General features: G+C 42.9%; 1 protein-coding gene across 8 annotated transcripts in view; it reads right to left on the reverse strand.

The window, feature by feature from the left end:
* Positions 1–16267, reverse strand: part of LIN54 (lin-54 DREAM MuvB core complex component) — a 100040-nt gene that overhangs the window by 7944 nt on the left and 75829 nt on the right. For 7 of the 8 annotated variants that reach the window (XM_085882941.1, XM_085882938.1, XM_085882936.1 and 4 more), the window contains exons 13-14: positions 3655–3792; positions 3309–3502 (exon numbers count right to left, since the gene is read on the reverse strand). In XM_085882941.1, the coding sequence (XP_085739067.1) occupies positions 3309–3502; positions 3655–3792 (332 nt within the window). Of the gene's footprint in view, positions 1–403; positions 871–3308; positions 3503–3654; positions 3793–16267 lie in introns of those variants that run through there. The other variant, XM_085882943.1, reaches the window with a different exon arrangement.

The following is a 16267-nucleotide window of genomic DNA, read 5'->3' on the forward strand; positions in this document are numbered from 1 at the left end:
GCCGGTAAACTGGATGCTTGGATATATGGAGGTTTGAATGGCGGCCGGTAAACCGGACGCTCGGGTATATGGAGGTTTGAATGGTGGCCGGTAAACCGGATGCTTGGATATATGGAGGTTTGAATGGCGGCTGATAAACCGGACGCTCGGGTATATGGAGGTTTGAATGGTGGCCGGTAAACCGGATGCTTGGATATATGGAGGTTTGAATGGCGGCTGGTAAACCGGACGCTCGGGTATATGGAGGTTTGAATGGCGGCCGGTAAACCGGATGCTTGGATATATGGAGGTTTGAATGGCGGCCGGTAAACCGGACGCTCGGGTATATGGAGGTTTGAATGGCGGCGGTAAACCAGCCAATAGGGTTCAAAGGGTTAACAATTGCACAATTTCTTTCAGAAAATATCACACTTTGCAATTTATTTTCATTTATGCAATTCAATGTCTTAAACCATAATGTCAACAATAAATCTGTTCTGAGTACAATTAGAAGCCCGGACTTCAAGTGAAAAAAGTATCAACTGAAACGCCAAAAATCCAGTCCTGCTAAAGGGCAGGTTCATGTTCTGACTCTTGTTGTAGTGTTCAAAAAGAAAATTTATTTAAATTAAGTAGTCTCTAAATCATATGTCTGTATATTTTGAACAATGAAGACTGATAAAGTGAACCAAATGCTTAACCCCACTTTTCGTTTCACACGCGAGGTAATGAGGGGAGGGAAAGAAGTGTATAGAATTGCATATAACTTCCTAATCATCTTATTTGCTAGTTTCAGTGTTTCCTCTCCTCCTCTCCTCTTGTCCTGTTTCTTCATTCCCTTGATGTTTGTCCCACACTAATTTCTACCTTGCTCTTCCATGAGCTTCGCCCCTGCAAAGAAAAAGAAAAAAAAAAAAGAAGAGAAAGGCAAATCCAAGCAAGGTTTTTTTTTGCACAAATGATATTGAAGTATACTGTAACAGACTGCATCAGTGACATTTTGATCTGAGGGTAATCTCTGGTCACAGGTGAACTCAAAACTGAACTGATGTCTCAGAAAAAGTTTGGTTTTTAACTTATAACATCAAGGATGGTGCCAATGGATCAGGCTTGAAAATGATGATATAATACACACACACACACACACACACACACACACACACACACACACACACACACACACACACACACACACACACACACACACACACACACACACACACACACACACACACACACACACACACACACACACACACACACACACACACACACCTGAGGGCACGTTGAAAATCAATGCCTCCTATTCTTTTTTTCCAAAACAAGTTAAGATATTCCAATGAAATAAAATGCAATCCGCACATAAGTTTCTTCCCAACACAGGTTGTGAAGACTCATGATTCTGCACTAGATGTCTCAATGCTACGTTAATCAAGATGACAGAGGGCAGCATGACATTGCCAGTGATGTGAAGCGTGAAGTGCTGGAGATGAGAGTTGGGTGAACCATCATGACCCTGAGAGTAAGAGATGGTCAATTCCACCACAAAGTTCACCTGAGAATAAAATATGGTCAATTCCACCACAAAGAGAGTTCCACCACAAAGGATCACCAGCCCCAACTTGGTTCTGTCAAGTTTTAATCTCTTCACCAGGTTTAAGGAACACATTTGTGGAGAACATTTCTTCCGCTGATTGGTCAAGGCCACTGTGAAGTGCTGGATATATCAGCAGGATGCACAGTTCTATTGTGACTGCATCACAAAACTACTTGAATGTTGGCAGAAATGTGTGGACCGCAGTGGGGATCATGTTGAGAAATAAATATGCACCATGGTACAATAAAATAAAACCGTAACCTCCCCTCACCACCCCCTCTGCCCCCCATTTTTTTTGGCACCTGTCCACCAATGATGTGAACCCTGTAGAAAAGATTCCTTTTAGTGTATGTAGAGCCCAATGATGAAGCAACGATGCCAGCCCTGATCTGGAAAGCTTGCTTTTCATTTTTGAAAAATAATCAAAAGTCACTGGGTATAATGTGAGTGAATATGGTGGATGTGGGATCAGTTAGATATGCTGTTCTTTGAAGAGTTCTTTGAAGAGAATATGGTTGGGCATCATCATGGTGGAAGTGAAACCCTGACTGTTAGTTCCTGACATTTCTTCTGCATGGCTGACGGAAAATGTTTTTCCAAAATTTCATGCACCAACTGTCACCAGTAACTGTTGTTCCCAATAAAATGCAATGGGTGAGAATGATACCATGAGCATCCCATAATATGACAACCATTATCTTCTCAGCTGATGCCTGCACACAAATCTTTGGTGGAAGCGAGTCAAAATTCTTCCACTTTGCCAACTACCTTTTGTTTTCCGTGTTGAAGAAACGCCTCAAGGTTTTGTCCATATTCACAATGGCTTTCACAAACTGTCCCCATTCACTGTATTCCTGGTCAGCATGTTTTGAGACATGGAGAATAGTGTTGTTCTTTTGTTGTCCAGCATGCAGAAACTTTTGACATTTTGAGATTGGTGTACAAAATCGTATACACAGAACCATTTGATATGCCCATGGCCATGACGATTTCTTCCACCGTTATTTGGCGATTGCTCATCAACCATAATTCCACAAGCTGAATGTTCTTCTGTGAATGGCTTGTTCATGGTAGTCTGGGACGAGGTTTGGTTTTTCTGCTTTCACGTCCTTTAACCTCCACATCAAACCCCGAACGTTCTTCACGTCCATGGTTGACTCTCCAAATATTTAGATCAGCTGGTGATGAATATCCAGAGGAGTTTGCCCACTTCAATGCAAAAATTTGATGATAATGCGTTGCTCACACAAGCTGAAAGCAACCATTTTCCATTGTAAAAGTAAACAGTGCACATATGTATGATGCCGCCAATGACAAACAAGACTTATTCTGCTGCTGCGTGTTGAATGACATGGGAAACATTTCACCAATAACGTGTTCAATTGACACTCAGTTCATATTGATGGATTCAGGAGTTATGAATGGGGAGACCTCATAATAGGCGAATTATTGCAGATACTCTGGTCAAATTCCAATTTCCTGCCACCTCCAGTTCAATGCCAGGCCTGGCCAGCAGACTCGTGAAAGACCTGCCAAAAACTTTTTCTCAGTGGACCCGCCAAGGAAGAGGAAATAATCGGTGCTGTTAAAGTAGAAATAGTAGACTGTCATACATATAAAGGGAAATGTAAATCTGCTACGAAGGCTGAAAATGCAAGTCGTAATACATTGTCTCGAACAAATGTATAAGTAAGAGTAGAATCAATAAAAATAGCCAGAATAGGGAACAAACCTCTGGGTTCCAGGAATATGTGGCGTGCGGGCTGGTAGATCAGAGATCTGTGACAGTTTGGTGCGTGCAGCTGCCTGCTGCTGAACCCGGACTTCCGCAGCATCTGCGAGATGCATCAGGGTCTTCCTTTCTTGGCTATCTTCCATGTTCTTACAACCCACACACTTGCACATGCTCGAACACATTATTTTTGCCTAAGTCAAGGGAAGCGGATAAGGTGATGTGAGAGGGGGAAACAGCAGCTTAGAAAAAATTATTATTTACAAACAAAACAATATTCGATGGCTGATGTACAGTGAATAATTGAGAGAATAAGAAGTTAGGGTGTTGTGTTATGGATTCGCACCTCATAACATTCACAATAGTTTTTGAGGCAGCCAGAGCGCTTGCAGTGACATCCCTTATTGTGTCGACGTTCTGCCTCGCCTTCTTTCCCCTTCCCAATCTTTGGCCGAAATGCTTCTGGGTTCCGGCCGAGACACGACTGCAAGGTGGTAACAGTTTAAAAAAAAAAAAATATATATATATCATAAAATAAACAAGAAGGAAATATACTGTGTAACGTTACATTCATCTTCAATGAAACAAAGGAGTCATGGTGAACCTCCAAGTGTGCAAAAAAACACAACTCAACTTTTAGCATAACCACAAATATTAAGAAAATCATTTAACAAGCACGTTGAGTCACATTAAACTTGATCACGAAGGGGGAAAAAAAACCAAGAGATTTTCACCGTCCGTGTGAGGACATCAAAACAGGGATGATAAGAAGGAAAACCTGAAAAAGCTAAAAACCAGTGTTCTCCTCAAACTCTACTTTGAATTATGCCACACGTTTTATACAAGGTGAATGACGCCATTGAGAATAATGACAAGTAACCAAACAAGGGCTCGAAGAGTGAAAATGGGTCCATTTAGATTTTAGATGTTAAGAATGCACAACAGGATTAACTTTATATATATATATATATATATATATATATATATATATATATATATATATATATATATATATATATATATATATATATATATATATATATATATATATATATATATATATATATATATATATATATATATATATATATATATATATATATGCCTGGTGTTGGCACAGTGGTTAGGGCAGCGGTTTGGGATCCAAAAGGTCCTGAGTTCAAGCCCCGTTGGGCCACTGAATTAATACACCAGGGGGTTGACTCAGCCTGTCATCCTTCCGAGGTCGGCGAAATGAGTACCAGTGTACTGGGCCGGTGTATACCCTGGTTAAAATAGGTGTACCATATCCCTGTGTCGTAAGAGGTGACCAGGGTTGCGTCAGGAAGGGCATCCGGCGTAAAACATGTGCCAAATCACTATGCGGATCATACGGATGATCCGCTGTGGCGACCCCTAACGGGAGCAGCCGAAAGAAGAAGAAGAAGATATATATATATATATATATATATATATATATATATATATATATATATATACACACACACACACACACATATATATATATATATATGAGCAAACACCACCCGTTGCTTCGCTGACAGGAATACTAAAGGGAGGAGGGAGAAAAAGAGGGGGGAAGAGGGAGAGAGAGGTGGGGGAGAGAGTGGGGAGACTGAAGAGGTGGAGGGGAAGCGAAGAGGGGTGGGGGTCGAGGAGGGTTGGGGCAAGGGAAGACAGTGTGAGGTGAGAGGAAGGGAAGGCAGACGTGTGGTGAAGCATTATGATTCATACTGTCTCATAAAAATGATTCTGCATAGAATAACAGTGAAGATGGAAACAAAATAATGTATGAAATCCATTTTCTACCGGTTATACTATAAACACGGCCTGGAGACAAACACCGCCTTGAAACGTCCGGAGACAAAATCCACCGGACACATCAAGAGCCAAGCCGTCTGGACACAAACACTGCTCGGATACATCCGGAGACAAACACCGTCTGGAGACAGGCACTGCTTACGTGACTTGCCTTGTTTGTCTTGCAGTGTTTGTTTTGAAAAATTGCCAATATTGGCAATTTTTCAGGATTTGGCAGGTTGGAGTTGGTGTGATTACCAACTCTAGTAGTTACTGTATACAACCCAGAAACCTTGAGTAGCTTTCACCGAAAAACAACGTTGCATTTTTAGAGACATTTCAGGCATACATTCACAAACATTATTCTTTCTTAACAGCTGCATGCGATGGGTGTAAAAAAAAAATTGGCTCGGTAATTTAGAAATTATGTTAACATTGCAAACTGCTCAGAAATTGGGTGTTATTGCATGAACCACTCGCTCAAGGTGATGGAGCACGAACCACTCACTCTGAATGACGTGGCGTGGCAAAAGCGTCCGCAGTGTGTGAACGATTCATTCAGAATGACGTAGCGCAGTACCGTTGTCAACAATGGGCACTCAGCAAGTGGCTTAAGCACTCATGCAAGCACTTCAATTAAATGGTTGATAAGGAACAGTTGTCCAGGATGTTGCTGCATACCATAAAGGACCCGTTTAACTTTAAAACCCGTCTTTGCCTCACATGCAGCAATTAATGAAATAAAATGACTTCATCCACAGAAGAGTTGCAGCTTAATGCAGAACAACACTGGAGACATCGCAAAGTTCAATCACCCGTGAAATAAACATTGCAGAAAATACGCCATGTTGCCTGCTTGTCTGTGCACGTGTCACGTGGTACATTGGTTAGGAGTCCACGCAAACATTATAACTTTTTTTTAACGTCCATTTTTCACCAGATTTGCTTTGAATCTTTGTAGAGCACCTCACAAAACCTCCGAAAGTATAGCAAAAAAAATCTGGCAGACGCTATGAATAGGCAGTCCCTCTTGGGGACAGGGCACGAGGTCTTGCAGTGAATGCATTCAATCATACAGCTCAATGAAGCTGGTTAATTTTGTTACGTTCCTAAAAAAAAATTGTCCACTCAATATAATTCTCCAAACAGGAGAAAAAGATAAGTTTAAGTTTGTGGAAATTTTACATTTTCTTTTGTTTGTATGGAGAAGGAGAGAACATAGCCTTGCTTGCTTAAAGTAAATAGGTATATCGGCTTAGTTATAAGACTCATGATTTCTTTACATTATCAGATGTCACAACAGATTTAGACACTTATTTAGTCCTGACGATATCTGATCCTCAAAACTGAGCTAATATTTCGATAATATACTTTAATTAATCCGTGAGAGTATATCGTGGAAAATTGTATCATATAATGCATAAAATCACTCCAAACTCCTAATTTGAAAACCATAGTACTTACAAAAGTGATGAACACAACGATTCATAGCTTTGATGAACAGGCATTCAATATGAGTGAGGAAAGTGAAAAAAAACTTTAACATTAAGAAATCGTTGCGGCCTGTTCCAAGTCAAAGCATGGTTGAGCAGGCCAAAAAACATGGCGGCTTCAGACCCCAGCGAGGTTACCCAGGAAACACCTTTAGACTCGGAGAGCCAAGGATCGCCTGATGAAGGATATAATTAAATAAGGCCATTAATTATCTTCAAAAGGGGTGTTTTAATTACCCAAACACCCAATTTTCACTCTTCCGCTTCCTTGGAATTTTGTTAGTATGCTTGCAAAGTTTCAGTCTGCGAGCTTTTATGGTTTTGGAGTTATGGAGGAGACACACTGACACACACACACACACACACACACACACACACACACACACGAAAGATTAGATATAGCCCAGAGAGATAAACTGCCTGGCGCAATACCTGGCGCAGTTGGCAGACAAACGCAACCCAGACACTTAGGGAGAGGTCGGTGGGAGGAATACTGGTGGTGTCTAAAGTGTGGGAGTGGGTAGTGTGGTGTGGTGCAATGTGGAGAGTGCTGTGTCGTGTCAGAGGAAAATGGGATTGCGAGTCAGCAATGATGCTCTTTGTGCGTCCAAAGAAGACGGGATAGACAGAGGGGGAAATTAGATGCGTGAGGTGAAAATCCCTAACCTCGCTGTGTAAAGGTCTGTTTGTGGAGCATGTACCTCCGTGTGTGAGAGTGTGTGAGAGTGTGTGAGAGTGTGTGAGAGTGTGTGAGAGTGTGTGAGAGTGTGTGAGAGTGTGTGAGAGTGTGTGAGAGTGTGAGAGAGTGTGAGAGAGTGTGAGAGAGTGTGAGAGAGAGTGAGAGAGAGTGAGAGAGTGTGAGAGTGTGAGAGAGTGTGAGAGAGTGTGAGAGTGTGAGAGAGTGTGAGAGAGTGAGTGAGAGAGTGAGAGAGACAGTGAGAGTGAGAGAGAGACAGACAGTGAGAGAGAGAGAGAGAGAGAGAGAGAGAGAGAGAGAGAGAGAGAGAGAGAGAGAGAGAGAGAGACAGACAGTGAGAGAGAGAGAGAGAGAGAGAGAGAGAGAGAGAGAGAGAGAGAGAGAGAGAGAGAGAGAGAGAGAGAGAGAGAGAGAGAGAGAGAGAGAGAGAGAGAGAGAGAGAGAGAGAGAGAGAGAGAGAGAGAGATATGGCGCCTATCCTCGTTTAAGTTAAGATTGTAGAAGTTATAACGGGATAACTCTGCTCTGTGTCTGTTTTGTAAGATTGCTTTCCTTTGCCGCATCCCACAAATTCCTTGCTATCCCTACTGCACAAACAAATAAACCCATTTCACTGTGCCACATACTTTTCCTCGCTTGATTGTAAATATATGCTTTGTTTCGAAATGTTCCCATCTCGTTTTTGTGTTTTCCTCCATTGGTCGAGCATGGTTCACACCCTAATTTCGCCGGGACGTTATTCACCAACGATCTGTTTCTGAGCCGGTACGTGCTTGGAAGTCCCGCTCAGCTGCAGCTGATCTGGTATGGTGATCCCGTTTGAGCAAGTGCATCCCGTGGGCAATGGGCATGTCCCCCGGCAACAATTAGATCACGTGACCTTTCGGGAAACTATTCATTAGACGGAGGACCCCAAGTCACGTGGTCGAGTTATTGGCGTTCACGGTCGATTAGCAACCTGCCTAATCACAAAGTTATTCGTGTGCGTCGACCTGCGATTCCGGAGAGTCTAGTGGGAACTTGAGGTAGCACACCCCTCGTGGTCTTGTGGTATATAAAAACCACTGCTGTGGTCATCACTATCCTCTTGCAATAGGACCAGCTGGATGGCAAAAACAGTGCTCGGAGTACCTCAAAAGTAATTGGAATCAAAAAAATAACTATTGACCATGCCAAAAGAGTTGAAAAGAAAAGTTTTGAGTGAGGAAAAGAAGGGTTCAATTCTGGCTTTTCTGGCAGAGGGATACAGTGAGCGTCACTTTGCTTCCATCCTTAAAATTTCAGACGGCGGTTCATAAGAACAAGGTCAAGCAGCAGATATTGGGGACAACAAAGCTACAGACTGGCAGAGGGCGAAAACGACTTTCCACTGACCGGGATGACCGCCAACTCATTTGAATGTCACTAAATAACAGTAGGATGACATCAAGTGACCTACAAAAAGAATGGCAAACGGCAGCTGGGGTGAAGTGCACGGCAAGGACGGTTCGAAACAGGCTCCTAGGGGCAGGGCTGAAGTCGTGCAAAGCAAGAAAAAAGCCCTTCATCAATGAGAAGCAAAGAAGAGCCAGGCTGAGGTTTGCAAAACACCATAAGGATTGAACCGTAAAGGACTGGAGTAAGGTCATCTTCTCTGATGAGTCCAATTTTCAACTTTTTCCAACACCTGGCTGTCTACTGGTTAGACGGTGACCTGGAGAGGCCGACAAGGCACAGTGTCTCGCACCCACTGTGAAATTTGGTGGAGGATCAGTGATGATCTGGGGGTGCTTCAGCAAGGCTGGAATAGGGCAGATTTGTCTTTGTAAAGGACTCATGAATCAAGCCAAGTACAAGGTTGTCCTGGAAGAACACTTGCTTCCTTCTGCTCTGACAATGTTCCCCAACTCTGAGGATTGGTTTTTCCAGCAGGACAATGCTCCATGCCACACAGCCAGGTCAATGAAGGTGTGGATGGAGGACCATCAGATCAAGACCCTGTCATGGCCAGCCCAATCTCCAGACCTGAACCCCATTGAAAATCTTTGGAATGTGATCAAGAGGAATATGGATGGTCACAAGCCATCAAACAAAGCAGAGCTGCTTGAATTTTTGCACCAGGAGTGGCATAAAGTCATCCAACAGCAATGTGAAAGACTGGTGGAGAGCATGCAAAGACACATGAAAGCTGTGATTGAAAATCAGGGTTATTCCACAGAATATTGATTTCTGAACTCTTCCCAAGTTAAAACATTAGTATTGTGTTGTTTAAAAATGAATATGAACTTGTTTTGTTTGTATTGTTGTGGATCCGGGGTGGCGGGATTCTCACCCGGTCCGAGGCGCCACCCTCACCACCACCGTCTCCAGGGTTTATAACGCTGGCCGGCTCAGCACAGGCCTCGGATCACGCGTCTTCAATCGCGATACCAAAGTAATCCTTATACCTTGCCAATTGGGGAAATAGAACCCCTGGTTACAGACTGGTTTTGTCACATGCCAAGCATTTTCTGCCAGTCTGTAACCATTTTTGGTTTTATATGCCAATCGAACGGATCATTCCTCGACACGACACAAATTAATCCATAGCGGCAACTTCATACAAATTAACCAAATTTATTGGGTAACATCGGGGAGCACAACACAAGCAAAATTCACGACAATGTTTTTATTAACACTCCTCAACCCGTTCTTAACTGGAGAACCACGGACTACAAGTTTCAAGGGGGTCGCTACCGATATATGCCTTAAACAACGTGCAGACAAGGAAAGACAGACAGACAGCATGCATGCAAGACAAGACAGAGTACTTGGTGATGTTTCATGGAAGAGAGGACATTGTCAAAAGCACGAATGTCGCTCGCAACAGGCGGATGTCCACGGATTCGAGCTTCAGCTCGCACGCGCAGCGTGGCGAAATAGAGCTCGTCCTCCTTTTGCCCCCTTCGCACCGCACGTGGTCTCCACGCGCTCTGATCCCGCGTAAGGTCGACAATGGGCCTCAGCTGATCTCCCTCAAGGTCCAGCATACAAATCCAGGCCTGGCCCGTTCACCAGACAAGGCCCAAATTGAGGTGCCGAGCTCCGCAGGCGGATCCACAAACGTGTCGAGCCGTTAGGTGAGTAAGTGCGGAGGCTCCGCAGCCAGACGCAGGCCGAACCTGTCGATCACTGCCCCATACGAGTCGATCGTCAACTCGACGTGCAGGCCACCTCTCCCACTGTCCAAAAGGACAGACTCGACTTGCAGGCAGCCTCTCAAAGCCGACTGCCGTTTCTCAAAACTCAACCTTTTCACGAAGCCTTCGTTTCTCTCGCTTCGAAGCCACTCCGAGCATGCCTCGAAAACCCGACTTGTTTTCCACACACAATACTCTTTTCTCCAAAGCCTTCGTTCGCTCGCTTCGACACATGAGCACCCTCTCAACCGACTGCAGTTTTGCACGTCTGCCAAACTGAAGTTGTTCACGAGGTCTTCGCTTGCTCTCCCGTTCGCTCCTTCGACACACGAGCACGCCTTTGTTTTTCTCTCTTTCGCTCCTTCGACACACGAGCATGCCTTCCTCAGCGACTACAGTTTTGCACTTCTGCCAAACTGAAGTTGTTCACGAGGTCTTCGCTTGCTCTCCTGTTACATGAGCATGCCTTCTCTTGGCGAAACCGACAAACTCCTCCCCTTAGCTCCACCTGCTCCCCTTGGCCACACCCTCCCAGCCGACTGGGCGGGGCTTATCGTCCGGGATGGGGAAGAAGAAGAGGGACCTCTTGTTCCACCACCACCGCACAACAATAATACAGCCTCTTACACCTCCCGACACACATATAACGTCCATTTTACCAAACAACCTAACTATACATGCAATTAATGGGGGATCTGAGCTAATCCTATATTTAGTAGTATAATAAGGGCCATTTCCGTAACAGTATTATTTGACGTCTGAAAACACTGAATCTTTGTTGTTATTTTGACCAGTTGTCATTTTCTGCAAATAAATGCTCTAAATGTCAATATTTTTATTCGGAATTTGGGAGAAATGTTGTCAGTAGTTTATAGAATAAAACAAAAATGTTCATTTTACTCAAACACATACCTATAAATAGTAAAACCAGAAAAACTGATAATTTTGCAGTGGTCTCTTGATTTTTTCCAGAGCTGTATATATATATATATATATATATATATATATATATATATATATATATATATATATATATATATACACACATTTCCTGTTTGCAATGGTGATGGACAGGTTGACCGACGAGATCAGACTGGAGTCCCCATGGACTATGATGTTCGCGGATGACATCATGTAGGGAGAGTAGGGAGCAGGCTGAGGCGAGCCTCGAGAGGTGGAGGTACGCACTGGAGAGAAGGGGAATGATAGTCAGTCGGAGTAAGACGGAGTACATGTGCATAAATGAGAGGGAGGGTGGTGATATGGTGCGGTTGCAAGGAGTTGAGGTGGGGAAGGTGGATTGGTTTAAATACTTGGGATCAACTGTCCAAAGTAACGGAGAGTGTGGGAGAGAAGTGAAAAAGAGAGTGCAGGCAGGATGGAGTGGGTGGAGAAGAGTTGCAGGAGTGATTTGTGACAGAAGGGTAGCTGCAAGAGTGAAGGGGAAAGTATATAAGACGGTAGTGAGACCAGCTATGTTGTATGGTTTGGAGGCGGTGGCGCTGACAAAAAGACAGGAAGCGGAGTTGGAGGTGGCAGAGTTAAAGATGCTGCGATTCTCGTTGGGAGTGACGAGGATGGATAGGATAAGAAATGAGTATATTAGAGGGACAGCGCAGGTAGGACGGTTTGGAGACAAAGTGAGAGAGGTGAGATTGAGATGGTTTGGACATGTGCACAGGAGGGAAGCAGAGTATATCGGGAGAAGGATGTTGAAGATGGAGCCGCCAGGCAGGAGGAGAAGAGCAAGGCCAAAGAAGAGGTTCATGGATACGGTGAGGGCGGACATGCGGGTGGTTGGAGTGTCAATGGAAGATGTGGAGGATAGAGCAAAATGGAGACAGTTGATCCGCTGTGGCGATCCCTAACGGGAGCAAGCCGAAAGAGGAAGAAGAAGATATACATATATACACACACACACAATATATATATATATATATATATATATATATATACATATATATATATATATATATACATATATATATATATATATATACATATATATATATATATATACATATATATATATATATATATATATATATATATATATATATATATATATATATATATATATATATATATATATATATATATATATATATATATATATATATATATATATATATATATATATATATATATATATATATATATATATATATATATATATATACATATATATATATACATATATATATATATATATATATATATATATATATATATATATATACATATATATATATATACATATATATATATACATATATATATATATACATATATATATATATATATACATATATATATATATACATATATATATATACATATATATATATATACATATATATATATATACATATATATATATACATATATATATATATACATATATATATATATACATATATATATATATATATATATATATATATATATATATATATATATACATATATATATATATATATATATACATACATATATACACATATATACATATTGTTGCGGGCTGCGGACCGTTGGCGAGAACGACCGCGAGGTGGGGGAAGTTACGTCGCCTCCCACCAGACTCCCAGAATTGTAGGCCGTCGCTCACGGATAATTCCGTGAGGCGGCAGGTCGCTTAACCGACCCTAGACGCCAATACCTCCACCACGTAGCGTATGGTCTTTTTGGCTTGAACCAATTTACCTAATTGACCACTCGGTGTCGTCTACCAGGGAACCACTCCGGTACATCTTGCCCGAACCGGATCACTCTACCAACTACCAACTACCTTTCCGGTTTGGATGCAGCCGAGCGGACCCGCCAAGAATGTACCGGCTTGGATGAACAGAATATCGGGGATAAAGACCCGGCTAACCTCAGATCCGAACCATGCTGGACCAATGAAGGAAAAGACGAAAACGAACTGGGAACATTTCTGCAATAATTTATTTACAATAAAGCGAGGAAAGTTATGTGGTACAGGTAACAGGTTTACTGGGGATGTTATGCAGGGGAAGATGCGAGAAAGATGTAGTGCAACAATTTTACAGCAACTTATAAAGCAGACACAGAGCAGACTTGCATGGGAATAAAACAGGCAAGATTTACAATGATCAAAGAAAAACACTTGTGCAATTCTACTTAAAGACGGTGCCACACACTCAGACACACACTCGGACAAAATAAACCCAGTTGAAGGCAAAGGACTTTTGTAGCCAGGGAGGAAGTTGAGGTCGCAGTTCTCGGTACCTGAGTTCCAGGGAAAGGAATGCTCCGTGGTGCGGCACCTGAAAATGGTCACGCAGCTTGGCCCTCAGCCGCACGTGTGGAGTTCGTGTGTGTGTGTGTGTGTGTGGAATCCAAGGCAGCCAGCATCATTGGGTATCTCCCATGATGAGGCTGAGTTTTTGGGTCTCTCACTCTCTCTCTCTCACTCTCAACGAACGACCCCAAAAGAACTCCTTGGATCCTCCACAGATCTTTCTTTAAACGATCCTGGTCTGGGACAGGATTCGGGCTTCCAAGCGTCTGTTGCAGTTTCGCTTCTTTTCCAGACCCCCAAAGAACTCAAGACTCCAGCACAGAACGAACTGTCTCAGCACTCCACGAACTCTCTGAACTCCAAGCACACGACCCTGAGGATGGTGTCGTAATTTATCCATCTCCCTCAGCAGGGAGGGGCCTTGGTGAAGCTGACGTCACTGTCCACCTTGATTGGACGGGGCTTCCATGGGTCCGCCCTTTCTGGGCGGAATTTCGGCCATACCGGGAAGCCTGCCCCCTCCACACGTGTGGACTCGCCAAAAAGGAACTACTGTGAGAGGATTTTGCCGTGGACAGCGAGTCGCCGGTTAGGCGAGTCGGTGAACACGCGGTTGTTCAGCCCAAGCGAGAGTAGCAAGCAAGAGGAGGGGCAAGCAGGCAGAGGGTACCGTGGGTTGTCGTGGATTTGCCTTTGCAATGAAATGGAGTGGGGATATAAAGATTGATTAATCTAACGAAAAAAACATTGCAACGCACCCCTTTAATTTTCCCACGAAACACAAGGAAGGAATCTGTCCACACATATACTTAATGGAATAACTGACTTGGGACACCTGTATGTTGTATGCATATGGTTCCGAGAACTGTAAATATATATATATATATATATATATATATATATATATATATATATATATATATATATATATATATATATACAGTGGGGAGAACAAATATTTGATACACTGCCGATTTTGCAGGTTTTCCCACTAACAAAGCACATAGAGGTCTGTAATTTTTATCATAGGTACACTTCAACTGTGAAAGACGGAATCTCAAACAAAAATCCTGAAAATCACATTGTATGATTTTTAAATAATTAATTTGCATTTTATTGCATGAAATAAGTATTTCATACATCAGAAAAACAGAACTTAATATTTGGTACAGAAACCTTTGTTTGCAATTACAGAGATCAGACATTTCCTATAGTTCTCAACCAGGTTTGCACAGACTGCAGCAGGGATTTTGGCCCACTCTTCCATACAGATCTTCTCCAGATCCTTCAGGTTTCAGGGCTGTCGCTGGGCAACACAGACTTTCAGCTCCCTCCAAAGATTTTCTATTGCGTTCAGGTCTGGAGACTGGCTCGGCCACTCCAGGACCTTGAGATGCTTCTTACGGAGCCACTCCTTAGTTGCCCTGGCTGTGTGTTTCGGGTTGTTTTCATGCTGGAAGAACCAGCCATGCCCCATCTTCAATGCTCTTGTTGAGGGAAGGAGGTTGTTGGCCAAGATCTCGCGATACATGGCCCCATCCATCCTCCCCTCAATACGGTGCAGTCTTCCTGTCCCCTTTGCAGAAAAGCATCCCCAAAGAACGATATTTCCACCTCCATGCTTCAGGGTTGGGATGGTGTTCTTGGGGTTGTACTCAACCTTCTTCTTCCATCAAGCACGGCAAGTGGAGTTTAAACCCAAAAGCTCTATTTTGGTCTCATCAGACCACATGACCTTCTCCCATTCCTCCTCTGGATCATCCAGATGGTCATTGCCAAACTTCAGACGGGCCTGGACATGCGCTGGCTTGAGCAGAGGGACCTTGCGTGCGCTGCAGGATATTAAGCCATGACGGCGTAGTGTGTTACTTATGGTTTTCTTTGATACTGTGGTCCCAGCTCTCTTCCAGTCATTGACCAGGTCCTGACGTGTAGTTCTGGGCTGATCCCTCACCTTTTTCATGATCATTGAGGCTCCACGAGGTGAGATCTTGCATGGAGCCCCAGACCGAGGGAGAATGACTGTTATCTTGAACTTCTTCCATTTTCTAATAATTGCACCAACAGTTGTTGCCCTCTCACCAAGCTGCTTGCCTATTGTCCTCTAGCCCATCCCAGCCTTGTGCAAGTCTCCAATTTTGTCCCTGATGTCCTGAGACAGCTCTCTGGTCTTGCCCATTGTGGAGAGGTTGGAGTCTGATTGATTGAGTGTAGATAGCTGTCTTTTTTGCAGATAACGAGTTCAAACAGGTGCAGTTAATACAGGTAATGAGTGGAGAATGGGAGGGCTTTTTAAAGACAAAACTACCAGGTTTGTGATAGCCGGAATTCTTACTGGTTGGTAGGTGATCAAACACTTATTTCATGCAATAAAATGCAAATTAATTATTTAAAAATCATACACTGTGATTTTCAGGATTTTTGTTTTAGATTCCGTCTTTCACAGTTGAAGTGTACCTATGATAAAAATTACAGACCTCTACGTGCTTTTTAAGTGGGAAAACCTGCAAAATCGGCAGTGTATCAAATACTTGTTCTCCTCACTGTAT

This window comes from Eptatretus burgeri, chromosome 5 (genome assembly GCF_056783735.1).
Source record: "Eptatretus burgeri isolate ZD-2024b chromosome 5, Ebu_testis_v1, whole genome shotgun sequence".
Classification (NCBI taxonomy): domain Eukaryota; kingdom Metazoa; phylum Chordata; class Myxini; order Myxiniformes; family Myxinidae; genus Eptatretus; species Eptatretus burgeri.